The sequence below is a fragment of the Bos grunniens genome, chromosome 19 (assembly GCF_055505025.1).
Source record: "Bos grunniens cultivar Pamir isolate PY7600 chromosome 19, Bosgru_T2T1.0, whole genome shotgun sequence".
In the NCBI taxonomy this organism is placed as follows: Eukaryota; Metazoa; Chordata; class Mammalia; order Artiodactyla; family Bovidae; genus Bos; species Bos grunniens.
The window spans coordinates 38,762,917-38,789,437 of record NC_141183.1 but is presented as its reverse complement, the minus strand read 5'-3'; the positions used below and the strand labels follow the sequence as shown (position 1 = coordinate 38,789,437).

At 48.1% G+C, this 26,521-nt stretch overlaps 1 protein-coding gene across 7 annotated transcripts in view; it reads right to left on the bottom strand.

Annotated features, from left to right (window-relative positions):
- Window positions 1-10,527: 10,527 nt before the first annotated feature.
- The window catches only part of ZZEF1 (zinc finger ZZ-type and EF-hand domain containing 1), a 94,760-nt gene continuing 78,766 nt past the window's right edge, over window positions 10,528-26,521 (bottom strand). For all 7 annotated transcript variants that reach the window (XM_086359555.1, XM_086359556.1, XM_086359561.1 and 4 more), the window contains 11 exons: window positions 26,273-26,464; window positions 25,147-25,247; window positions 23,750-23,885; window positions 23,273-23,632; window positions 22,248-22,391; window positions 20,281-20,449; window positions 20,020-20,118; window positions 19,435-19,600; window positions 15,419-15,572; window positions 14,823-14,894; window positions 10,528-13,082 (listed from right to left, as the gene is read on the bottom strand). In XM_086359555.1, the coding sequence (XP_086215681.1) occupies window positions 13,002-13,082; window positions 14,823-14,894; window positions 15,419-15,572; window positions 19,435-19,600; window positions 20,020-20,118; window positions 20,281-20,449; window positions 22,248-22,391; window positions 23,273-23,632; window positions 23,750-23,885; window positions 25,147-25,247; window positions 26,273-26,464 (1,674 nt within the window). In that variant the 3' untranslated portion in view covers window positions 10,528-13,001. The remainder of the gene's footprint in view (window positions 13,083-14,822; window positions 14,895-15,418; window positions 15,573-19,434; window positions 19,601-20,019; window positions 20,119-20,280; window positions 20,450-22,247; window positions 22,392-23,272; window positions 23,633-23,749; window positions 23,886-25,146; window positions 25,248-26,272; window positions 26,465-26,521) is intronic.

Sequence of the window (26,521 nt, the reverse complement as noted above, 5' to 3'; positions counted from 1 at the left end):
CTCCGCCGTCCCTGGGATTCTCCAGGCAAGAGCACTGGAGTGGGTTGCCATTTCCTTCTCCAATGCATGAAAGTGAAAAGTGAAAGTGAAGTCGCTCAGTCGTGTCTGACTCTTAGCAACCCCATGGACTGCAGCCTACCAGGCTCCTCTGTCCATGGGATTTTCCAGGCAAGAGTACTGGAGTGGGGTGCCATTGCCTTCTCTGAGATACACACTACTATATATAAAACTGATAAACAACAAGGACCTACTATATATATAGGGATCAAACCCAGGTCTCCTGCATTGTAGACAGACGCTTTTCCGTCTGAGCCACCACGGAAGTCTCACTGTATAGCACAGAGAACTATATTCAATATCTTGTAATAACCTGTAATGGAAAAGAATCTGAAAAAGAATATATATATATATATATGAATTACTTTGTTATGCATCTGAAACTAACACATTGTAAATTAACTATACTTCAGTATTAAAAACTAAAAACTTTAATGCATCAAAGAAACTATTAGAGTAAAAGGACAACCCATTGAATGGGAGAAAATATCTACAAATCATCTATCTGATAAGAGTCTAGTTTCCAAAAGACAAAGGAGAAGCAGGAAGTATCTTACTTTTACTCCAAGATTTTTTGGAGAACACATTCTTTAAATGTTAAGACATATTAGTAGAGAATGCAGAACTTACACAAAATTCTAGCTACTGTGGGAGACATTAAGAAATTTGGAACGTGATGTCAAGCGTGTAGGGGGAATGTGAGTTCAACTTCCTGTTCTCCTGCGGACAAGGGACTCATGTAGGAGAGTTCACAAAATCTGCCGGGCTCTGTGGATGGAAGGATGCAGAGGGCAGCCTTAGTGGGCAGACTGGGTGGGAATACCACAGGTATGGTCAGACACCGGGAGGGAGCCTGGACCTTACTGGACCTGTCACCACCGCTGCTGGGCCTGGCACAGAGCCTGGCACACTGGAGTGATGTGGGCCACATACACAGCCCTGGATGAATCATGGCAGCAGGGGAACAGAAGGCTCTGACTGGCCAGGTCTGGGTCCAGGCCAGGAGCAGGCATCCTGCTGGCTGAGTCACAGGGAGAGAAAAACGTCTGCGAGGACTTCCCTGGTGGTTCAGAGGTAAAGAATCCACCTGCCAACGCAGGGACACAGGTTCGATCCCTGGCCTGGAAAGATCCCACATGCCTCGGGGCAGCTAGGCCCGTGTGCAGCCACTACTGAGCCTGCGCGCCCAGAGCCCGCGATCCACAAGAGGAGCCTCCGCGATGAGAAGCCCGTGCACCGCAACAGAGAGTAGCCCCCGGACTCCACAGCTAGAGAGAGCCTGCGCACAGCAGCAGAGATCGAGCACAGCCATACATAAATGATGTGTTTTGTTTTGTTTTTTTAAAAGAATGCTTAAAAAAAACTGCAAGAGGAGGAAAAAATAGCAAAAACAGGTGATTTACATAGTATTATATCGATCCATGTATACTTACCGACATGAAAACGTTCCCAACGTATGACTCTGAGGAAACAAATTAGAGTGTCAACAATGTTTTTGCCTATAGGGAAAATCTCACATTTGCGGTAAAAAACATTGGTCATCTTTGGTGGTGAGATTATGGGAAATTTTATCTTTTTGCTTATCTGTATTTTGAAAAAAATTTTTTACAATAAATGTGTAGCACTTATTAATAAGAAAGGAAAATAAAGAGTTTTTTTTTTTTTTTAAACAAACATAAAAAAACCCTGTCTATTGTGAGAGCTTGCTTTTTCAAGTTTTGTTTTTAAATTTGTCACAGGGTTTGGCTTTCTGGGCTCCAAGCTGGAATATGCGGCAGGTTTCCTGCTTGGGGAATTGTGTTTTTCCACGTTGCCTGAGAGGCACTGGGAGTTTGGAATAAACAGGAGCTGCCCGTTTCTCATGGAGCCCTGACCCTGGGCAGCGCTTATACCTGGGTCACCATGCCACCCTGGGTGCTGAGTCCCACCCACCAGGCCTCAAGCTTCTATATTTAATTTTACCCTTATCTGCATTAGCTGTTACTCACACAATGTTAATGTCGTGAGACTTTTCCTTAAGGGTAAAAAATAGTTTTCTTATATAAATGGGATTGTTGACATTATTTATAACTCATTTTTTTCATTCAGTAATATGTCTGTTTTTATGCCAGTATCCCATTATCTTGAAATTCTGTTGCTTTGCAGTAAATTTTGAAATTGAGTGTGTGATTAATATATATATATATAATTGATTATATTCAATGTATATAATCAGTCACATATTCAATATATAATTAATATAATTGATTATTTACATATGATTATATGTATATAATAAATTATATTACTATATATTTGTCATGAAAAATCTGAAAATGAAATTAAGAAGCCAATTAAAAAAAGTCTACAGAATCAAGAATAATATAATACTTAGTAAATTTAACAAAAGGAGTGAAAAATTTATCATGTGAAAACCATGAAATGTTGGAAGAAATTAAAGATCTAAACAGACTTTAAAACACTGCATATTCATAGATCAGAAGACATTGCTATTAAGATGGCAATAGCTCCCAAACTGATTCACTTTCATGTAAGTATTATTTAATTTTATATCTATATTGATCTTATATTCTGCAAACTTCCTGAAGTCATTTGATAAGTGTTAGCAATTTTTTAGTGAATTGTTCATGATTTTCCATATATAAGATCATGTCATCTGCAAATAGAGATAGTTTTACTTCTTCCTTTTCAATCTGCAGTCCTTTTTTGTCCTGCCTTAATTGCCTTGTCTAGAACCTCCAGTCCAGTGTTGAGTAGAAGTGGTAAGAGTCGACATCCTTGTGTTCCTCCTGATATCAAGTTGAACCCATCCAGTCTTCCACCAGGAAGTATGATGTTAGTGGGTTTTTCATAGATGCCCCTAGAAGATTTCTTCTATTCCTACTTTGTTGAGTGTTTTAATGAAAGAGTGTTCAGTTCAGTCGCTCAGTCGTTTCTGACTCTTTGCGACCCCATGGACTGCAGCACGCCAGGCTTCCCTGTCTATCACCAACTCCCAGAGCTTTCTCAAACCCATGTCCATTGAGTCAGGTGATGCCATCCAACCATCTCAACCTCTGTCGTCCCCTTCTCCTCCAGCCTTCAATCTTTCCCAGCATTAGGGTCTTTTCCAAGGAGTCAATTCTTTGTATCAGGTGGCCAAAGTATTGAAATTTCAGCTTTAGCATCAGTCCTTCCAATTAATATTCAGGACTGATTTCCTTTAGGATTGACTGGTTTGATCTCCTTGCAGTCCAACGGACTCTCAAGAGTTTTCTCCAACACCACAGTTCAAAAGAAAGAGTGTTGGATTTTGTCAAATACTTTTTCTGTGTCTTTTGATGATCCTGTGGTTTTCATTTTTTATTCTATTGATATGTGCTATGCTAAGTCCCTTCAGTCGTGTCTGACCCTGTGACCTCATGGACTGAAGCCTGCTAGGCTCCTCTGTCCATGGGACTCTCCAGGCAAGAATACTGGAGTGGATTGCCCTGCCCTCCTCCAAGGGATCTTCCCCAACCGAGGAATCAAACCCACATCTCTTATGTCTCCCACCTTGGCAGGCAGGGTCTTTACCACTCGCACACCTGATACGATGAATAGCATTAGCTGATTTTCAGATGTTTTCAGATGTTAAAACAACCTTGTGTTCCTGTGATGGATTCCACTTGCTCATAGTGTATAATTCTTTTATATGATATGGACTTGGTCTGCTAGGATTTTGTTGAGGGCTTCTGAATCTGTATTCATCAGTGGTATTAACCTATAGTCTTCTTTTTTGAGCCTACAGTTTTCTTCTCTGGTGCTGTCGCCACAGTTTTGGTGCTGGTGATACTGGCCTCACAGAGTGAGCTGGGAGCACTCTCTCCTCTTCCACTTTCGGAAGTTTGTGAAGAATTCTTTGGTTTTAATTCTTCTCTAAATTTTGGTAGAATTCCACAGTGAAGCCATCTGGCCCTGGGCTTTTCTTTGTAAGTAGTGTTTTGATTACTAATTCAATGTCTTGTTAAAGACTTTCTATTTCTGGAAATACTCTGGCGCTCCAGGGGTTAAGACCTGGCACTCTCATTGCCATGGGCCCAAGTTCAATCCTTGTTTGGGGAACTAAGATCCTGTAAGCCACAGCAGTACCAAAAACATTTTTTTTTCTATTTCTTCCTAAAGGTAGTCTATATCTTTATAGGAATTTATTTGTTTCTTCCAAGTTATCTAATTGATTGGCACACAATTGTTCAGTCTTCCTTTATAATCCATTTTCTTTCTGTAAAGTTGGTAATAATGTTCCTTCTTTCATTTCTGATTCTAGTAATTTGAGGGTTCTTTTTTATTTTCATGGTCAGTTCAGCTAAAGTTTATCAATTTTGTTGATCTTTTCAAAGACCTAGGGTTTGATTTCCTTGATTTTTTTTTCTCTCTGCTTTTCTATCTTTATTTCATTTATTTCCACTCCAGTTTTTATTCTGCTTTCTTTAGGCTTAGTTTGCTCTTATTTTACCATTGTCTTAAGGAAGAAGTTAGGTTACAGATTTGAAATCATTCTTCTTTAAATATAGGCTCAAAATTTCTTGTAAGTATGCTTTTTGGTATTTTATTACCTTCATTTTTATTCAATTCATTTTCTAATTTTCATTTTGATTTCTTCTTTGACCCATTGATTATTTAGGAGTATTTTCATATGTTTATGAGTTTCCCAAATTTCTTTCAACAGAATAACTAAGAGACACATTTGTGGGATTTCCTTGATGGTCCAGTGGTTAAGACTCGTGATTCTACTGCAAAGGGTTCAGGTTTGATCCTCGATCTGGGAACTAAGATCCTGCATCCCACTTGGTCCAGAAAAAAAAGAAAGAGAAATTTGTGTACACGTTCTAAGGATACATTCCTGGGTGTGAAAGTGCTGGGCTAAGGGTAAGTATATTCAGCATTTGCTTAGATCTTACAGAAATGTTGCATCAGTTTGCACACCCACCAGCAATGTGTGAGAGATCAGTATAAGGTAGAATTTTCTAGTTTTCGTGAACCTCCTGGATAAAACAATTGTTTTGAATTACATTTCAGTTATAAATGAGCCTGCACATTTTTTCAAGTATTTTTTGGCAATTGTATTTCTTTCTCTGGAATTTATGTTGATGTGAAGTAGGAATCAAACTTTACTATGCAGGTGGCATGGGTTCGATCACTGGTCGGAGAACTGGGATACCACAGGCCATGTGGTATGGCCAAAAAATTAAAAAAAAACAAAAACAAAAAACAGGCTTTTCAGATCTGCCATCTGTGCTGGAACCGTGGCCCAGAAGGTTCAGCACCATCCACCAGACACCAGTCCCTCCCACCAGGAAGTCTACACAAGCCCCTGGATCAAATTAATCCACCAGGGGGCAGACACCAGAAGCAAGAGGAACTACGACCCTGCAGCCTGCGAAAAGGAGACCACTGACACAGAAAGATTCTAGGGGAAGAGATGCAAAGTCCGGCCTATCTAATACAGTGGCCTGAAAGAGGACCCATTTTTAGGAATCATCCATGAGGCCTGGAAAAGAAGGCCTCCTCTATGGGCACGATCTGCATAGGAAGCCAGGAGCACATCTGCACTCACTGAAGAACAGACCTGTGCTATTAACTGCTGTAAGGCCCTCCTGGGCGCAGAGACGGTGGCTGACTGCGCTGTGGTCTAGCCAGCCTGTAAGTGCCATGTAGTGAGGTTGGGTGGGAGGGTCCCTGTAGGAACTGGACATCACCACTGTCTATCAGCGTGGGAAGAACTGGACCTGGGAGAGACAGTGAGGACTTGGAGCAGGGCTGGTGCAAGGTGCTTTATTTAAAACTTACTGTATTGAAGTACAGTTGATTTAAAATATTGTGTTTATTTCTACTATATGGCAGATATATATAAAAATTACATATAAGCCCAGGTAGCTCAGTGATAAAGAATCCGCCTGCCAATATAGGAGACGCAGGAGACTTGGGTTCAGTCCCTGGGTTGGGAAGATCCCCTGGAGGAGAAAAGGGCAACCCACTCCAGTATTCTTGCCTGGAAAATCTTATGGACAGAGGAGGCTGGTGGTCTACCGTCCATGGGGTCACAAAGAGTCGGATGTGTATGTGTGACTGAGCACACACACATACATATACACACATATATACATTCTTTTTCGTATTTTTCCGTTATGGTTTATCGATGAATAGGATGAACACAGTTCCCCATGCTATGCAGCAGGACCTTGCTGCCGATCCATTCTATGTATAATAGTTTGCATCTGCTAACTCCAAACCCCCATCCATCCTGGTGCAAGGTTTTCTAGACGGGGGAAAGGTAGTTCCTGTCCCTTCTGAATCCCAAAGGGCACTTCCTCCCAGTGGGGAACCCCTCTGACTGGTGACAAGAGCTGATCAGTCACCTGTGGAGACTTGGCTGTGCTCTGGCTTCTGCCTGTTCTGCCTTGTCCAGCTGACAAGCCTTGATGAGCTGGCCAGCCCGGCCCTGGCTGTCAGGGGGAGGAAGGGAAAGGCCCATGTCCACACCCAGCCTGCCGGGCAAAGGGAGCACAAGGCCCCCAGGCCAGCATGACAGGGTCCACCCGGAAGGGGACTCTCAGGGTCAGGAGGCAGGCTTGGGAAGGTCAACTGGCCACCCTCTCAGGAGGGTCTCTCTCCATGGCCTGTCTCAGCGAAGGAGAATTTTGTCATGAAAGCTTCCTTACAACTCATTTTTTCAAATAATTTGCTGGTAAATTAGAAATATGTCACCCACCTCCCATTACAACTGAGTTTGCTCGGCTCTCCACACATTTCTATCCATGTTTGCCTTATGTAATTTCTGGTGGGATTTGGTACAGAAACCTGTTTTAATTACAAATTACAGTTTTATCCACAGAAAATATTGATCCATAAAGTGACATTTGGTCCAGTTTTTTTTTTTTTTTGAGTTGCATTGCCTGACCCTAAGTGACCCTGATTTGCTGTTTACATCTGCTTGATATACTTGTCCTCATTCTTTTCCAGGCAACCTTTTCGTTTTCAGATTGGTTGTTGGGGGATGTTTCTCTTCACTTCTGTGTGGGAGATGTCTACACTCGCTAATGGATGAGGGCCACGCTGCCTGACCAGGGAGCTGAGCAGCCGAGCAGGTGTGCCGGTGCAACCCCTGGAGCACCTGTGTGGGGTTCTCCCGGCACATCTCCTGCCCAGGTGTCATGGATGCTGTGCTGGGCCCACAGCCTGCGAATTCAGGGTCTCCCAGGTAGCTTTGTAAACATGAAGTTAGATTATGGCTAGAAAACATCAGTTAACAACACAGGGAAGAGTCCCATGAAGAGACCGTGACAGGCTCTCAGCACTGGGCAGTCAGTGGCGGGCAGTGGTCAGGTTGGGAAGGAGAGGAGAATCATCACTTGGTTCTTAACCTTCACCTTCGTGAAAGCCCAAGAGGGAAGCAGAACAGGGGAGGGAGAGGGAGGGGTAGGGAGAGACAGACTGACCCGGAATCTAGCTTTGCCCAGAGCCAGGTGCAACTCTTGGACTTTTTTAGGTTTGTTAAGTCAATAAATTCTCTTTTTAAAATTAAGTTAGTTTGGAGTGGGTTTAACTTGTTACTGAAGAAATCCCAGTAAATCCAGGGCAGTGCCTCCAAACTGAGTTCAGAACTTCACTGAGAAGGAGCAAGGCTCCGTTCAGCACCAAGAATCCCTAGAAAGGAGAAGAATAACTTGCCAATGTTTGCAGCTTAATGCCATCCGTGGCTTGACTGGACACTGTCCGGGGTCTCTCCAATTTTATGTCAGGAATTTTTATGTATTTGCTTTTCCATATATCGTTCATATGGTATGTGATGAGACAGAACGACATTTTTTCCAACTATTGGAGCCAAATTGTTGCCTAAATTTGGGTCAGAATTTTTCAGCTCCAAAACAAACATTTTCTCTCATTCTCTCTCTCACACATACACACGTCTGGAGGCTAGTGATTCTAGGGCTCATGCCCAGTGTAACTAAGAGGTCAGGCTTTTCCTTCTGCCCCTTGTTTCTGCTCGTGGCAGCAGGGCGCTGCCTGAGTGCCAAGCATGGTGCCCTCTCTCCACAAAGGGAATAAGTAGAGGCCGGGGCAAAATCCCTTCCTCTCCCTGCAGGCTTCAGCTGAATTCTCTTCAGCCTGACTGGGTCACACAGCCACCCTGGCTGCAAGAGGGGCTGGCAAAGTGAACATTCAGCAAATAGAAATGAGATTACCGAGAGGGACTCAAACCAATCGTGACTCTCCTCAGGAGTGAGTGGAAGGTCCTTTCTTGAGATTAAAGCATCACCAGTCATCACCTGCAACAAAATTGGATTCTGTTAGCAGGGAAGGGAAGTGGGTGAGACAAGGTCGTGAGTGACAGACACGGCATCACCATAAGGGGTGCACAGGGCCATGTTTACGTATGGCCTCAATCTGGAGGCTGGGTTATTTATTTTTTAATAGAAACTTACCATTTTAAATAAAACATGGTCTGGAGAATCTAGTATATGAAAAGAAAACACTGGGGACTTAAAATTCTTAAAAATAACAGAATTTAAAGCAGGAACTTGGGTTTTTAACCAGTGGTTTATTTAAAGCATGGATACCTAGCACGCTTCTGACTGGTTCGTGAACTTATTTATTGAATGAATGAGCGAGTGCCTGCCATGGGGACAGCTTGGGGGCTGGGCGTTAGGAGAACTGGGCTGGTCTACTTCCTGTGCAATTTCAAGATGACCTCTCACAGCTTCTCATTCTTTCTCAAATGAAGAGGCTCAGCTGGTTGGTCTGTTTCTCTTCCGTTCTGAAAGGCTTGAGTTCAAGTTGCTTTTGACCTCTGTGACCTTCTATTGTTGGTGCTTTGTCACTGAGTCTTGTCCGACTCTTTACAACCCCTTTGGACTGTAGCCTGCCAGGCTCCTCTGACTATGGGATTCTCCAGGCAAGAATGCTGGAGTGGGTTGCCACGCCCTCCTCCAGGGAATCTTTCCAACCCAGGGATTGAACCCAGCCAGGTCTCCCTCATTGCAGGCGGATTCTTTACCATCTGAGCCACCAGGGAAGCCCAAGAATACTGGAGAGGGTAGCCTATCCCTTCTCCAGGGGAACTTCCCACCCAGGAATTGAACTGGGGTCTTGTGCGTTGCAGGCAGACTCTTTACCAGCTGAGCTCCCCGGGAAGCCCTGTTGTGTGCTCATAAGCTAATCTCTGCAGCCTCCTCTCTAGCCTAGCTGAGGCTCAGACAGATAGAGCACAACACAGGGTCCTGGGGCCAACTTTAAAGACTCAATGAATAAATGTTGCTCAGACAATACCACCTGAATATCAGGCCTGAATATTCATTGGAAGGGCTGATGCTGAAGCTGAAACTCCAGTACTTTGGCCACCTGGTACGAAGAACTGACTCCTTGGAAAAGACCCTGATGCTGGGAAAGACTGAAGGCAGGAGGAGAAGGGGATGACAGAGGATGAGATGGTTGGATGGCATCATCAGCTCAATGGACATGAGTTTGAGCAAGCTCTGGGAGTTGGTGATGGACAGGGAAGCCTGGCGTGCTGCAGTCCATGGGGTCGCAAAGTCGGGCACGACTGAGCGACTGGACTGAGGCAACACTGCAGGATGTGAGAGGTCCAAGGTGTCACCAACAGGCCCTAGAGGGGGGACTCGGGGGCTGCGAAGACCTTGGGAGCACCAGTTCTGCTGAGCCTCACGCAGATCCAGTTTTCTCTGGCCTCAGGGATGATGAGGGTCGAGGTTGGGTCTTGGGTCCTGTCCCTGGATTCCTCAGAAGGCAGGCTGGGGGCTTGCGGGGGACATGTCAGCTGCTTTCAGACCAAAACAGATCGGCCTGGAAGGTTGGTTAAGTCCAGCCCCCACCAGTTTCTCTTCTCTAATTCACGAGACAGCCCTCAACACCAGGAAAGTGGCTGAGGAGGCGGCAGAGTGGTAAGTGGCAGACCAGTGACCTGAAGGAGTAAGAAGCTCGAGACCCCAGGACGGGCAGACATTGGCCTGGTGTTGAGTCAGAAGCAGGTCCAGAGGCAGGCAAGGAGGAAGCCAGGCCCCGGAAAGGTAGCAGCCCTGTGATCAGACCACCTCTGCCCACCTCCCTCGGCTGGCAACACACATGCCCTGTGAGCTACTAAGAGGTGAAGTAAGCCTGGGATGGGGTTGGGGTGTGTGTCTGGAGAGGAGGTGACTGGGGTGAGTGTGGATGTGTGTGTGCATGCAGACCTCTGAGTGGCTGTGCACAGTGACAGGCCCAGGGAGCAGGGTCTGAGGATAAGACCCCAGAGCACAGACCCAGGGGAGGGGCAGGAGGAGCTACTGGAGCGGGGGTGGGAGCTAAGAACCTTTCTGATTCCTTCCTACCCCAAGGCCTTGGAATTCTAGAAATTCCATCAGTACGGACTTGGTAGAAACTCCGAGCATCATCTTCATAAGCAAGGCAGAAGGAGGCAAGGAAAGGGAAAATAAGAAAGCCCACACACAAGAGTACCTTTTTATATAGAATTTGTACAATATATTTCTCTTCATTTGCATATTTTACCCACAACTTAACATCCTTTTTACAGGCTGAACTTACTCAGCTGATATAATCAAAATTCTTTCTTTCAACCAAATAAGAAAAATTCAAAATCGTAAACCCGTAAGAAAACAAATTAAAAACGATGATGAAAATAAGTCACTCCCTGTAAGGAACAGCGTCTGTCTGTACAATATACATGGTTTGGAACAGATTTCTTTATAGATTAGGCACATGTTTCCACAACACCTTCATTCCTGCCAGTCCCACCTCACTCCAGGCAGTCCCGCCTCCTAGGAAGGATCAGAGGGATGTCGGTCTGGATGGAAATCACTTTCGGATACTGCTGGCCCGGCTGTGGACCAGGGGAGTGGGCCTGGCTCAGCAGCGCCACCCAGTGGCTGGTAGCAGAGGCGATGGGAGGCAGGGCGCTGGCAGGAGAGCAGCAGTTGTGGGTGAAGGGAAAACCGAGGCTTATTCTATGCAAACTGAATACAGAGAGATCAGAATAGCAGGGGCGGTGTACACAGAGAAGCTCTGAGGAGTTCAGCGTTTTATTTACACTTTTATCTCCCTAGAGGGAGGATGGAGGGCAAAGCCAATGGCTGCTGCCATGAGGGGTATGACCCCCTGCAGCTGCTGCCAGTCTGGGAGGTTAGGGGGGAGCATGGTGAGGGTAAGCAGCGAGTACACCATCTCTGCATCAGTGAGCCCGAGGCTATGGCAGGGACCTCTCCTCCAAAGCACTGTGATCTCTCTGATTTCCCTCGTCACTGGGAGACAGCCACCTGGGGCTGGGCGGTATGGAGCCTGGGACCTTCTTTGGGGATGCCAGCAGAGCAAAAGGTGAGAAAGGGGTTTCTACCAAGCCAGCAGTGCTCATCTACTCACACCCCAACACCACGGGAGACTGGGCCAGGCCCGGGCTGTGCCTGCGTCAGGGTCTTCTTGGGCTTTCGGTCACCAAGCCTCAGGTCCTGTTCTGTCTCTGCCTCTTGTGAATTCTCCCTTCCATAATGGCTCCACCTGCCGCTTGGGGCTGGGCCGAGAATCCAATCTAGGGCTGCAGAAGGTTGCAGCACCTCAGCTTCCTGACCCAGAAGGCGGAAGTGCTCCAGCAATAAGGGGATTCCAGGACCCGCAGCCTTGGGCTCTGCAGAGGGGGGGCTTCCAGGGCCGTGGCACGCGGATCTGCTCAATCCCGCCCGGCTATGATGAGCCTTCCGTGGGTTTGGCCTTGTATGAGGGGCAACATGCTTGGGCCCAGATCCCCACCCTTAAGAAGCAGCTGGCTCTATGGTGCTTCAAGTGATGAGTCCCACTGAGGCTTTGTCCACGGGCCACTTGCCAACCTAGCCTCACACTCCAAAGCATGGCTTTGGAAAGAGGATAATCATCAGCACTTCAGGGCAAGACTACCACCACAGAAAGGAAAGTGGAAAACAGCATTCATTAGCTGATGTAGTTATTGCTAGAGACAGGTGACAGCCGGATAACCATGGGAAGTCCCAGAGGCGGACGTGATGGATTACGACGACCGTGGAGCAGAAATACAATCGTGTGGTTTTTTTGTTTGACTTCTAAAGTAAGATCTCCTCTGATAACACTTTGAGTCTTTGGGTACAGACGCTGAAGAGTATTCTTCAAGATCTGCTCCTTCACACAAAGCAGTGTGTCCCCCTGAATGACCGATCTCCTGGTCGTGCCCCCCGAGGCCCTCTCAAGGGAGTCAGTGTGGTTCTCTCTAAAAACATGAGGTGGAAACTGAAATACGTGTTAAAACAACAACTAAAACAACGCGGCTGAGCTGGGAGCCGTGCACAGTGGACGTGCGTGGCGGCCTGCTGGCTGTTCCCAAGGGCACTTGTTCTCACCAAGGAGTTCTCTGGGACGGCCGAGGCTACGCAGAGGCCAGCGTGGCAGCAGGTCCTGTATTGAATGGTGGGGACCGGGTGGGGGCCGGGCTCTCACTGGTTTTGGTTTAGACGACCCGGTCTCAAGAAGCAAAAGCGAAAGAAGAGCTCCCGGCCAGGCTGCTGCTGAAGGTCCTGCTGAGAAACGAGGGTCCGGGCAGACCCTGTCGTCCCCTGAAGGGCAAGTGCAGGCAGTTCCAGTTCAATGGAGACAGAGCCCTTCCCAGAGAGGCGGTGGCCTTGTCTTCAGGGCCCGTAGCCTCTGAACAACATTCCCAAAGGCCTGCAGCTGGCGCTTTCTGAATGATTTCGCATCGCTCTGCTTATTCTCACATGCTATGGGACGCGCAGGTGCCTCGCTGTGACACAGGACGTTCTCGGAGACGTGGCTGCTTGGCATTCTAGTCGGGGTGGAAGGGGGGAGCTCAAGGAGAGCCGGGCACCGATGCCACGGGAATCTTCCCGAATGAGTGCAGGCATCTAAGATCCTCGTGGACAGATTAGCGAGTTCCATGCACACCACACCAAGGGCTAACACTCAACGTTCCAGAGGCGGGTGGCCTTGTTCGGGTAGTTGATGGCCAGGCTGATAGCAGCAATGTTCTGCAGAGCCTGTGGAGGGAGAGAGTCATTACCATGGTCGGGAAACTCGTCACCTTCTGGGTCATTAAGTGCTGACAGAACAAGACTGGCAGCTGAGCCCTGGAGGGGTGCAGGGGAGAGGCAGATGCAGGCCAGGTGTGGTACCTCTCACCCAGGGGGCCACAGTCTAGAGGGAAAGAAGCAGCGATCAAGACACATGGAAACTCCACAGGCAGGTAGAGTGCTCACTGCCCCGAGAGGGGAGCAGGGGCCGCGCTGGGGCTCAGAGGACACCTCGGGGGCGGGGGAGCTGGGAAAGCTCCAGGAAGGGGGACAGTAACATAGAAGTGTAGACAGGGAGAGACAGCCAGCGGCGGGGCCCCAGAGGCAGTGCTGGGAGGGCAGCCGCCCCAGAGCCAGGCCAGGGTTCGTCTCCAAGCCAAGGCAGCAGGAAGAGGAGGGCGCGGATGGGGAAGAAGGGGTGGAGGCCGGGAGAAGGAGCAGAGCACTGGTCCAGCAGGGTGGACTGGCTGGAGGGAAGCGAGGAGAGAGTGAGGGTTAGAGACGAACACCAGGAGAGGCGGGGGAGGAGCCAAGGATGTTAAGCTTTCGGCGCCACGACCGTCAGATGTCAGGACTGCACCGTGTGCTGTGACTCCTCGAGCTGCAGTGGCAGCGCCGGCAGGCAGCTGACAATTCACACAGACCCCTCTGTAGTGGACTGGGGGTGCCCACTTTTCTAAGCCGCACACTGACCCTTTCGTGAAGGAGGACGAACCTACGGTTTGAGAAAACCTGCCAGGAAGAGAGTGCAGGGCTCTGGCCGAGAGTCCCAGCTGGATGGAGACCTCCTCGAGTGAGACCCCGGGCACACCTCTCCCCTCCTGGAGCCTCAGCGTCCCCATCTGTCCACTGTGGACGCAGTCCATATCCAAGGACTCTGAGCCAGGGTCTCACCATGGAGTCTGGGGCCTGGGAGCTCCCGAGACCCTTCCAGAGGCTCTGCACGGTGAAAACCCTTCTCGCAATAAAACCATGACACTACTCTGCTTTTCTCCCTTTCATACTCTCGCGCACGCACGGCGGTGCGCTCCGCGGGTTACTGTGTGGCAGCACAGCCACCGGAAGCAGAAGCAGCTCCGCGAAGCCGCTGTCTCCCATGAAGGCAGACAGTGAAGGGAGCTGCAGAAACGGAAGCCAGCGCTGCCCTTCTCCACACGGTTTTGTCTTGAAAAATACAGTCGGTTTTCACAACTGTGATGCTAAATATAATGAGATGATTATTTTTAAAAATAAATCGACAAATAAGTGTTTAATATTTCAACTTCTAACTTAAATGTCTAAATTTAAAATATACTTTCTAACAGTATATATCAATCTCTATAATGCACATAAACACAAGCTTTTGGGGATCCTCAGTAATTCAAAAGTGGAAAGGGGCCCTGAGGCCCAACAGCTGTCAGAGGAGTTCTCCTACTAGGGAAGAAAGTTATATCCAAAAATACCTGAAATCTAACTCTATGGAAACTTTAGGGATTAGCCAAACTATAAATTTAAGGCACTGGTTGTTTTGGTTTCAAAGACACAAATTCTTGCTAGTGTCTCCTGACCCTACGGTTTACCGTGAACGACACTGATAAATGGGGCTCGGCTGCTGTCTGTGACACCAGCAGGAAGTGGCTGACTGGGAACAGAGCTCCGTGTAAACCCGGGGTGGAGCCTGCACCGGGGCGCGGGGGGAGGGGGGGGCAGGCGGGGAGGAGGCGGTACCTGCGCGGCGCAGCGGAGAAGGTGGTCATCAGTGGTTAAGGCCAGCAGGTAGTCCTGCAGCAGGCCGAGCTCCTGCAGAGAGAGCAGGGTGCAGCGATCAGAGGCCACCTCCCGGGGATGACGCCCACCCACGACCCAGGACCACAGGAGCCTCAGTGGGACATGGCTGCTCGCTCTTCCGGGCACCTCACCGCCCACCTTCCTTGGGCGCCTCAGAAGGAGTGGGATGGGGGAGCCACGTGTCCGGACTCATCTGCAGCCTACTCACTATAAACCCAGGGGATAGGCCAGAGAGCTCTGAAAGGCCCTTTCAGCTCTCCTGGTCAATGAGTCTATTGTGCTGAGACGGGAAAGAAAAGGAGGAAGAAAACAGCCCGTTGGTTTGTTTTCCCAAACTCATTGCTGTCAAGGGCTGTTTCCCTCTTTGGCATCAGGCCTGAGCAAACAATCTCAGGGCGGACCCGGCTCCCTGGGGTGGGGGAGAGGGGAACCGCAGGCGCCCATCTCCCTGCAGTCCCATTTCCCTGCGTAGTTCTGCCAGGACCCCAGTGATACCCTAGGGCTCCCAGCGGAGGGGCAGAAGCACAGACCCTCACCTGGGCACGGTTCTCGGTGACAAAGAAGAGCTCGGTGAGCGCGCGATGCAGGGGCAGGAGGATGCCGGCCTGGGTCACGTCCTCAAACAGGCTGTACTCCATCTGGGTAAAGAGCTGCCACAGGGGCTTCAACAGCGTGAGGTCACAGAGGTCGCTGTGGGAGGAGGGGCGCAGTTTCCTGGGGTCATGCCCGCCGATGTCAGACAGACAGAACTGCAGTTCTGAGGCTCCTTGCCACCCTGACATCTAGTAAAGTCAGGCCAAGCCAGTCCCAATTACCCGCCCCCACCCCCTGCTGCTGCTAAGTCACTTCAGTCGTGTCCGACTCTGTGTGACCCCATAGACGGCAGCCCACGAGGCTCCCCCGTCCCTGGGATTCTCCAGGCAAGAACACTGGAGTGGGTTGCCATTTCCTTCTCTAATGCAGGAAAGTGAAAAGTGAGAGTGAAGTCGCTCAGCCGTGTCCGACTCTTAGCGACCCCATGGACTGCAGCCCACCAGGCTCCTCCGTCCATGGGATTTTCCAGGCAAGAGTACTGGAGTGGGTTGCCATTGCCTTCTCCCCCCACCCCCTAAGCAGCCACAAATAGTTGCCAATGGCAAATAAGAAAAGGGGCAGAATCTCAACTTCAAACCAGAACTCCAGGGACAAGGAGACACTCCAGCACATTCACACAAATCAACTTTATGGATCTTTAAATATGGTTGTTAAGAACTTCAATGACAGCAGAAAAAAACCTCCAGATAAATGTTAAGTAGAAAAGACCAAGGTACGCAACATAAAATTGCAAAAAATTTTTTAAATGCACGTGTAGTATTGTGTGACCATATTAAAAAAATCATAAATAAACACACCAAAAATCTTATCAGTGGCTGTCCTTGTCAGTTTTCTAGATTTTCTACAATGTTCACAGTTTTAAATAATCAGAAAGGAAAAAAATATCTGATTTAAAAGATAATGGCAACCATTGTTATGATCTTAAGCTCATAAAATAAGAAATATGCTTATAAAGTTGCTCAGGACAGAAATCTTTCTATGTAAAGCAGAGTCCTCCTCACTAGACAGATGCCTCTTGAGCCTGCACTGTTTTTTTTTACTCAGAGGAAGATTGTACTTTAACTCCAGTTCAAAGTCCTTCCGAGGACACACATTATGATTTCTTGGACATGATTTTATACATTTATAATCTACAATGTTGCCTTTTCTTTTTAATATATGATTTTTAAAAGACTCCTGATTATACATTTAAGTGTGATCCTGGAGCGAATCACTCTCTCCCAGAGGAATAAGACTTCATAAAGTAAACCAATGGGAAAAAGTGGTTTGATTTAAAGAGACGGCTTCACAGTTGAGTTTTCAGGACAGCACTGGAGCGGGAAGGAAAAGGTGCCTGCAAACTCATGCCTGCGGCAGAACTCAGGCCGTCATTCTGTGGCCACCTGGCCCCTGGGGGCTGCCTTTCCCCTCTGCCCGCTCCAATCTCGGCCCCTGGGATCCAAGGGCTAAGGGAGTGTCCTTACAGGAAGGAGGGCTGGCGATGGCCAGCACACTGCAGAAATGTACCCACAATGCAGCCAGGAAGGGCCCTCCTGTCTGATGACAGGAGAGATGGGACACATGCTTCATACACATCACACTGTACTCAAAAATCAACTCAAAAATGGATTAAAGCCTTGGAGGTTAAGACCTGAAACTGTAAAACTCCTAGAAGACATAGGCTGTAAGCTCCTTGACATTGGTTTTGGCAATGATTTTTTTTTTTTGGATTTGACATCAAAAGCAAAAATAAACAAGTGGGACTACATCAAAATAAAAGGGCTTCTTCACAGCAAGGAAAACAATCAACAGTACGAGACAGCAAAAGAGACACTGATGTATAGATCAGTCTTATGGACTCTGTGGGAGAGGGAGAGGGTGGGGAGATTTGGGAGAATGGCATTGAAACATGTATAATATCATGTATGAAACGAGTCGCCAGTCCAGGTTCGATGCACGATACTGGATGCTTGGGGCTGGTGCACTGGGACGACCCAGAGGGAGGGTATGGGGAGGGAGGAGGGAGGAGGGTTCAGGATGGGGAGCACGGGTATACCTGTGGCGGATTCATTTCGATATATGGCAAAACTAATACAATACTGTAAAGTTTAAAAATAAAATTTAAAACTTTTGAATTAAAAAAAAAAACAAATAAAATATGTTTTTGGCCAAAAAAAAAAAACAATCAACAGAGTGAAAAGGCATCCTATGCGCCAGGAGAAAGTATTTGCAAGTCATATATCTGACAAGCAGTTAATATCCAAAATACACAAGGAACTCATTCAACTCAATAGCAAAAAAGAAAAAAGAAAAAAATAGGCAAAGGACCTAAAGAGACGTCTTTCCGAAGAAAGCATACAGATGGCCAGAGGAACATGACAAGGTGCTCGATATCACTAACCATCGGGGAAATGCAAATCAAAACCACAGTGGGCATCACCTCACCTGTGTTAGGACTGCTTCCACCCAAAAGATAAGAGACAACAAAAGCCAGCGAGGAGGCAGAGCAAAAGGAGAACCCTTGTACACTGGTGGCGGGAATGTAAATTGGTACAATTTGAAAAACAGTATGGAAGTCCCTCAAGAAACTCAAGGACTACCAGATGATCCAGCCATACCACCTCTGAGTATATCCAAAATAAATGAAATCACTGTGTCAGAGATTATCAGTACGCCAACATTCATTGCAGCATTATTCCTAATAGCCACATGTCTGGAAATAATGTCTCCTGACGGATGAATGGATAAAGAAAATGTGGTGTGTACATACACAATGAAATATAATTGAGCTATGAGAAAGAAGGAAATCCTGCTATCTCCAACAACATAGATGAACCTGGAGGGCGTTACGCCAAGTGAAGTAAGCTAGATAAAGGAAGACAAATACCGCATGGTATCGCTTTTATGTGGAATCCAAAACCAGTCAAACCTGTAGAAACAGAGTTAGAGTGGTGGTTGCCAGTGGCTGGGACATGTGGGAAACGGGGAAAGGCTGGTAGAAGGGCAGACACTTTTAGTTGTAAGATGAATGAAGTCTGAGGATCTATTATACACCTGGTGACTGTAGCTGAGAACAGTATAACACCATAACACAGGAGAAATTTGCTGAGAAGCACACTGCAGACAGAGGGTGAAATTGAAGTGTCCTCACATACCACAAAGAAGGTACACCTGTAAGGTGACGGATGTTAGTTACCTTGATTGTGGGAATCCTTTCACAACGTACTGATATAAAGAATATCAAGTCATCATATTCTACACTTTTAATACACTACAATTTCATCTGTCAATTACACTTCAGTAAAGCTGGGGGGTGGGAGGAAAAACTAAACTAAGTCGAAAATTTACATGGACATGCAGGGTCAAGTAGCATCTTCAAGACAATCTTGAAGATGAAGAACCAGGTTGAAGACTTTATACTGCCAGATATGTAAATTTGCTGTAAAACTATAATATATAAGACAGTGTGATACTGGCACAAAGATAACCAAAAAGACCACTGGAACACAAGCAATCAGGGATGGATCCGTGTGTACAAGGACACCTTTCTGTGACAAAGATGGCACTGGAGTGTGTGAGGGGAAAGATGGGCTTTAGAGTCAAATGGAGATCCATACAAGAAAAAAAAAAGAGAAAAAAAATGTGTGTAAGAGAAGCTTAATTCTATCCTTCAGTGCATATCCTTTAGTGCATATTCTATGCACTAAAATTCATTCCACGTGGATTGTTGATCTCAATATAGAAGAAAAAATAATTAAGCTTCACCTTCATGACCCCAAGGTCAAGTGAGGCAAAAATTTCCTAAACAGGACAATGAAAGCTCTGTCATAAAGGAAACAGGTGAACTGGAAGACACTAAAATCAGAAACTTCTTTTCATCAAAGACACCACTAACAGAGAGAATGGCAAGCCCCGAAGTGGGGGAGATATTTGCAATACAGATACCCAGCCAAGGAATCGAATCCGGAAGGCAGCTAACCTGTGGGTACAGCATCGCACGATCCTCAGGAGCAGGTGGATGGCTTTCAACCGTTGATGACCAGTCTGGCGACAGGCCACACCCACCAGCCATTCCCAAATTTTGGCCAACGGGAGGTATGGCACAACTCTTTCTTCTGACAGCATCTGCTTCAAGATCTCGAATCCTGGCAAGCCCCACAAAACAGATATTTTAAAAAAGACATAAACTGCTCAAGTTTTAATAAGTAGGATGAAACCACTACGATCACTTCAATTTTGCCTAAAATTATGCCTTATGGGAAAGCAACATGGGAACATTTTCAGTTCTTCCTTTTTTGCAAAATATCCTGGTGAATTCTAAGAGAACCAGCATTTTCCCCTGGTCCTGACAGGTAGCTCCTCTTTCTGGCCATAGAGAAGTTACAACCTCCCAATTCTAGTACATTCACAAGTGACGCGCGTGGGGCTTGTCAGAAAAATTCTTTGAAGCCTCACAGAAAGGTATCCGCTTTGATTTTAGCGAAGACCAGTGACTTGACAGCACCGACACCCACAGGGTGCCCTGGGTAGGGAGAGCATATGAATGGAGGGCCAGCGCACACACCTGTCTGGAATCGCCCCAGGTGTCCGGCCGTCACGGTGAATCTGTAGCCCCACTCAGTGTTGCTCATGTCAGAGGTGAAGCGGTAATACAGAGTGTCTCCTGGGCACACAAGAAGCACAGACAGGTCAGGACACTGCAGACAGGGAAAGGCCCGTGAGGACCTCCCACTAAACAGATAAAGCCCAGTTCCAAATCCTTCAACAATCTCCCTTCTCAGTACTTAGCATTACGAGTCTGTATTATTTGGTATTTCTTTACTACCTGGAAGCTCAAAATCTTTCCACTTCTGTTGAGACCCACTGAAATTGTGTCGGTCCTGCTGGAAGTCACTGCTGCTGGACATGGCTAGCTCGTCACAGCCTTCCTCTGTGTTGCACTGAGGGTCGAATTTGATTGAGAGGTAGATGGCACCAGGAATGTGAACTTTGTCCTAGGAGGGGATACAAGGACACGCCGTCGTCATTGGTCACTGGACAGTTCCTGAGGGCTTCCTCAGGCCATGTCCTGCAGTCAGAACTCTGCCTGAAGAAGCAGTGAGTCAGGGCCTCCGCCTCCAGGAGCTCTGGGCCCGGCTGGGCGGGGAGGATGCACGTGGGCTACCAACACGGCAGGAAAAACACTGTGCGGCCTGGGGCACAGCTCAGAGGAGGGGAGGCAAGGGCAGAAAACGTCCCAGGGAAGGGGTGCCCCGGTTGCTGTGCAACTGAGGACAGGAGAGGACTGTCAGAGAGGAAGGAATGGAGCCAGCAGCGAGACACGAGCACATGGGGATGCGTTTCCGGCAAAGGAGACAGCACCGGAAAGCCTGAAGTGTCCAGGGGACAGCAGTGAGCTTGAGGCGTCTGAGGTAACGGGTGAGCTTCGCATGCGCACGTGCTAAGGAGATGCAGAGGGGGTGACGTGACCCTGCAGAGGCTGGGAGGGACAGATGGAAAAGGAAGACCGTGTGTGCTAAAATGAAGCACCGAGACTTGTCTGGACAGCAGGGGGCGCCCCGGGAAGGCAGTAAGCAGGAGAAAGCCAGGTTTAGGTTTGTGCTGTACCAGGATCACTGCACGGAGAAGGCAATGGCACCCCACTCCAGTACTGTTGCTTGGAAAATCCCATGGACGGAGGAGCCTGGAAGGCTGCAGTCCATGGGGTCGCTAAGAGTCGGGCACGACTGAGCGACTTCACTTTCACTTTTCACTTTCATGCTTTGGAGAAGGAAATGGCAACCCACTCCAATGTTCTTGCCTGGAGAATCCCAGGGATGGGGGAGCCTGGTGGGCTGCTGTCTCTGGGGTCGCACAGAGTCAGACACGACTGAAGTGACTTAGCAATTATCAAGGATCACTGCCAGCTAGGGTGTGGCAAGGCCAGGGCTGGGGCAGGCCAGCACTTGGGGAGGAGACAGGAACAGCCAGAGGGACCCAGAGAAGGGGAGGGGTCGGGGCGGCGGAAAAGGTAAGGCGATCCCTCTGAGGTAGAGTGCAGTGGCTCAGTAGGTGTGTTTACAGGGCAGGACAGTGCAGGGGTGAAGAGTGGGGACAGAGTCCAGAACTGGGGGAGAAGAGGCTAAGAAGGTAGAGAGTGAGGAGGTTTACATTCTGTAAAACAAACTCTCAGCTGTCAACAAGCACATTCTAGATGAGTCTCTCTGTCACCCAACTACTCAGAACGACAGCTCCCATATTTTGAAAGGAGCTGATGAGACACAAGCAGCACCAAGCCGATGAGGACCACTAAGGCCACCCCGCTTCTGCCTCATCCAAAGCCCTACCTCTCCCTCTCCAGGTACAGAGTTAAGGATAGAACAGCTGAGGTCTTTCAGTTCTGGGTAATTAAACAAAGGGGAGGGAGTCCCCCAGGTGTGGCTGGGTCATCAGGAGAAGGATAGAGTGAGGATGGAATCCAGACCCACACTCAAAGTCTCTGCCAGAGACACGGAGGTCTCAGTCCAAGGAGCTCACTGCAGGACAAGTAATCTCTCCTCCAGCGTGGGGGGCCCCTAGTTTTCACAACAAGGTCAGGAGAAGAGAGGACTTGTTTGTACAGAATCCTGGGATTGGCTTCAGGGAGGCAGACGGCTGCTGAGACTAAGGGAGCCCTTTCTAGGCCACGTCTGTTGGGTTAGGGGAAAGAACCACAGTGGGAGGTGATGAGATTCGTGCCACTCGGCAACCCTTGTGGGTCCTGCCAGTCTCATGCCCTGGCACTGGGTGAGGCTGGCTGACCCTGGCTCATACCTCGAAGTTGGTGTTGTTATTATATGGGTGTTTCGACTCCCGCACTTGCACCTCCATTCCTGGTTCCTCCATGAACTGGCAGGCAGCCAGGGCCATGGTTCCCAGCATGCTCTCCCGGCAGCCTTGAAGCACCTTCTGCAGGATCTGATGGGAAACAGGCAGAGAACATAGCAAGATGATGGAGTTCAGCTGGAGACCGTGCCTAGGGCTCCTGAGCTCTGCCCTGTGGGTCCCCCCAATTCTAGACAGCAGGAGGTAGAAGAGATGCTTCCAGCCCTGTGAAAGTCTGCTAAGCCAGCACCACTTTGAAAGGCTCAGCTGGAGATTTGATTTTACAAACAAAAGATGGTCACCACCTGAAAACTTGAAATATAAATTACAGCACTGGACTGAAGAGAATGCATAGACTCTGTAAGATCCCATGTCTGTCGCCCAGAAGCTCGGAGCCTGGGCAAGCCTCCTGGGTTTGATTTCTTCACCAATAAAATTCTCCCTGGGTCATGATGTAACACAGGTGCTGGCAGAGTGTCTGACCCGGAGCAGATACACTAGAAACGATGGTTTAAAACAGAGACATAAACCTTCCTGGAAGGTTTCCTGTATTATGGGAAAAGGCTGTCACGGTCGTAACTAACCCTGTCCCCTGGACTTCATGCTGTGTGAGACCCCAGGGGCATGAGAAGAGACAGGCCAGCAAGGAGAGCTGGCCTTCGAAGTCTGAAAACAAAAAAGGAAGACTGCAAGGGCGGGATTCGTGAGATTGTTATTTCAAATACTCTCTGAGCATCCAGTCTGCCTGGGCTGTGAGCTTGGCTCCAGGCCAAGACTTGGGAGACTTCAGCTGTGACCCGAGTCGGCTTTTGTCGGGGTCATACCTATCAAGGGGCTGAACAGCCACACAGATGGCTTCACTCCAGGAAGGCACTCCCTAGAGGAAGGCTGTTCAAACCCCCACAGGGGGCTTGGGGCGGGGGGCAGAGAGGAGCAGGGAGTGGGGTTAGTGCCCAGCCCAGCTGCCTGGTTACCTTCTCCCACTGGTGCCTGTCCTCCAGCTGCATGAACATGTCCAGAATGTAGGTCATGTGGGCTGGGCCACTCAGCTCCAGGATGTCCTCGCTCACCGGCACGTGCCCAGGCCACTCGGCAAGCAAGGACGCCAGCACATGGCGGGCGTACAGGACGGCCGTGGCCTCGTTCACACGGAAGAGGTATTCCCGGACGGCCCTCTTGCTCTTGCAGTTGAGCTCCTTGTGCAGCAGGGCGGCGCTCTTGCTGCGCCGCTGCTTGGCGTAGCTCTGCTGCAGCTCGCTTTCGGTGCTGGAGATCAGCTTCTGGGTCACAGGGTTCGACTCGACGGTGGCTTGCTCGCAGCGGACAGGCCTGGACTGCAAGCCCAGAGACCAAGTCACTGAGGCCTGGTCATCTCACCACTGGGGTGTGTGGCGGGGGCAAGTAGACACCCTCCTTCCCGGGGGTAGGGGTCGGTGGGGGGGCCCACGTACCAGGCAGGGCAGGATGATCATGTCTGTATCTACGGCCTTGGCACTCTGCTCATCGAGTCTCAGACTCCGGCTGGGCTGCCACCGCTGAGCCAGGGTCCGGATCCTTTCGTCCGTGGTGAGCTCGTCCCCATCAAACCTGAAGAGAAGGAAGGAGCACAAAGCTGGGCATCTGTGTTCCAGAGAGGTGAGAGTTTAACCTTCAGTGAAACTTGCAGAAATGCTGATCAGAGTTATTTTCCTGGTACTAAGGAATTAGGTAGTACGGTCTACACTTCCAACACCAGACTCACAGTGCTAACCTACCCGAGCAGGCATGCCCAGACGCCTGCGATGGAGATGGAAACCGTCCTTTAGGATCCATTCTCCCTTTCATTTAGAAACAAAGTTCCCTGAAGTTTTAGCAAGATACACAATCACCCGGGTGGAGACGTGGGTCCCAGTCCTCCCAGCAACTGGATACAGCAATGTAACTGGGGTCATGCCAACGGGAGGCCAGGGAGGTGATGTGTGCCACGTTTGGGGCCTGCCCTCAAGCAGCTGGGTTAAGGAGGTGCTCCATTCCCCGCCTTCCCCCTTTCCTCTGGGCTGGAACTAAGAGCGGGTGTGGGAGAGCTTGCCCTGATGCCACAGAGGAGGACGGCAGCCATGGGGACACAGGCTCACTTGGGAAGCAAACGACCCACCCACCCTGGGCTGCTGTCTACCTCTGGACTGTGGCGGGGCAGGACAACAAATTCCTGAGCCCTAACTGAGGTAATCCTGCTTCATTTCACAAAGGATTTGAGGTTGTAGATAAGAAATACATATGGGAGTGTAGAAACACGAAATAACAAAAGAAAATTAAATTGGAATTGGAACTAAATTAGAATAAGAAGTCAAAACCAGGATGTGGGGAATGGAAGAGGAGATCAGATGCAGAAACATAAAATTCTCCATAAATTTAAGAGCTAGGCTCAAGAACTAGCTCTGAACTTCCTGGCCAAGATGAAGGGTATATTGTTATAAGATACCTTTCATTAATACACCCTTGAGAAAAAAACAAGAAAATAATGTATACAAGTGGGAAAAAAAAAAACCAAAGAATACTTTGACCAGAATGTACCAGAAGTTCCTGTTCTACACTGCTTGCTCTCTGGATTGATACAGGAGAGAAACCTTGGTGTCTATGTTAATCTCTGCATTCATAACTAGTTTACTCTAAGAGGCAGACTGCAAATATGAAGTTCTTCCTAAAGGAATACACAACTCAAAGACGAGCTATGCCACGTGGCACTTTATGAAGACCCGAAAACCAGTTCTCCAGCTGCTCCTGGCCTCTCAGATCTTGTCAGCAGGAGGTAGACAGAGTCCCACCCTCACTTGTTCCCTTGCTCCTTATACTTTGGCTGCGTCCTTACCTCTTCTGAACCTCCAGGAAGAAAGAGTCGGTCCTCTTCATCTGCAGTTCATATATGGCCCGGAGGATGTGCAGAGGGGCATTGAGGGCGTCATGAGCCATCTAGAGGCCAGGAGGAAGAAGCAGAAGAGAGAAAATTTGAAGTGCTTTAACACATTACTGATAACCTGAACTCAAAAGTGATAAAACAATTATTTTCTACAGTTACTACAAGTTATAATCTAAGAACACATCACTTAATTTAAGAACATCACACTTCATGCATATAAGATTATAAGCTCCAAAATATGGATTATAAAATCTGTATTACTATTACAAATTCAAAGGAAAATCTCCTAGTTCTGAAGTCCGTGTTTTTGGTAGTTTACTTTTATTTGTGCCATAGTTATCTGTGATTGTGCATTGCATTTGTTAAAGATTATATAGATGAGGGGGTACAGCATGTTATTTTAAAAAAGGAAGAACCAAAAAGCAAATAAAGATGATAATTAGAAAAAAAATTATACCAACAAAATGTAATGCTAGTAGTCAATAATTACTCACCAAATGGTATTTATTCATTGCTAGCTTTCCTGCAGTAGCTGCCTTGCCCTCAAGTATGACAACTGGCACATAAATCTAAGTAGTAGACTTTCTTTTGATGTTTTTGAAAAGCTGTATTTGCTTTTCTTACATCCGCCCCATAGTCTCTGTTTACTCTTCACATAGTTAGAGCCTTTGAAGTCCAAGCCTCTGCCCATTTTCACATCATTTTGAGGAAGAGTGGATTATCCAGGGAAAGTAAGGATGTACTTGAGAAATTATGAGGACAGATTGTCACTGGGGGCTTGTGGGTGGGCCTGACATTACACGTCAAACTTTACATGTAAGTGTTTGCACACGTAGTTTATGGGAGAAACGATCTAAAGTTTTTGGGTCCACAACTCCCAAACATCAAGAACTACTGTTGAAAGGGCTTTTCCCTCCTTGTAGGTCAGTTCCGTACAATATAGACTGAGTTTCCCAGAAGTGCATTCACAGGACATCAGCCTGAAGCATTTCCATGTGGAGGCTAAAACTCAGTCCAAGTCAAACAGAATCCATTCCTGAGTCCCTTCTTCACGCCACACCATGACCTAGAAGCATACCAAGAAACATATCCTGGTGGGCTCATCCAGGCTCTCGAGAGGGTCTAGCTTTTTCTGCTCTTGGTCACCAGGGCTGCTGACTGACCGCTCCACCTCCTCCTCCTGGTCCCCTCGCTCATCCAGCTCCAGCTCTCCATGCTCAGCCAAAGTGTTGATCTCCTTTTTTGAGGAGTACAGCATGATGGACAAAATCTAGACAGAACAAAAATCAGGCAGGGCAGGAACCTGAGTGTTTAGTGTGTGAGAAGA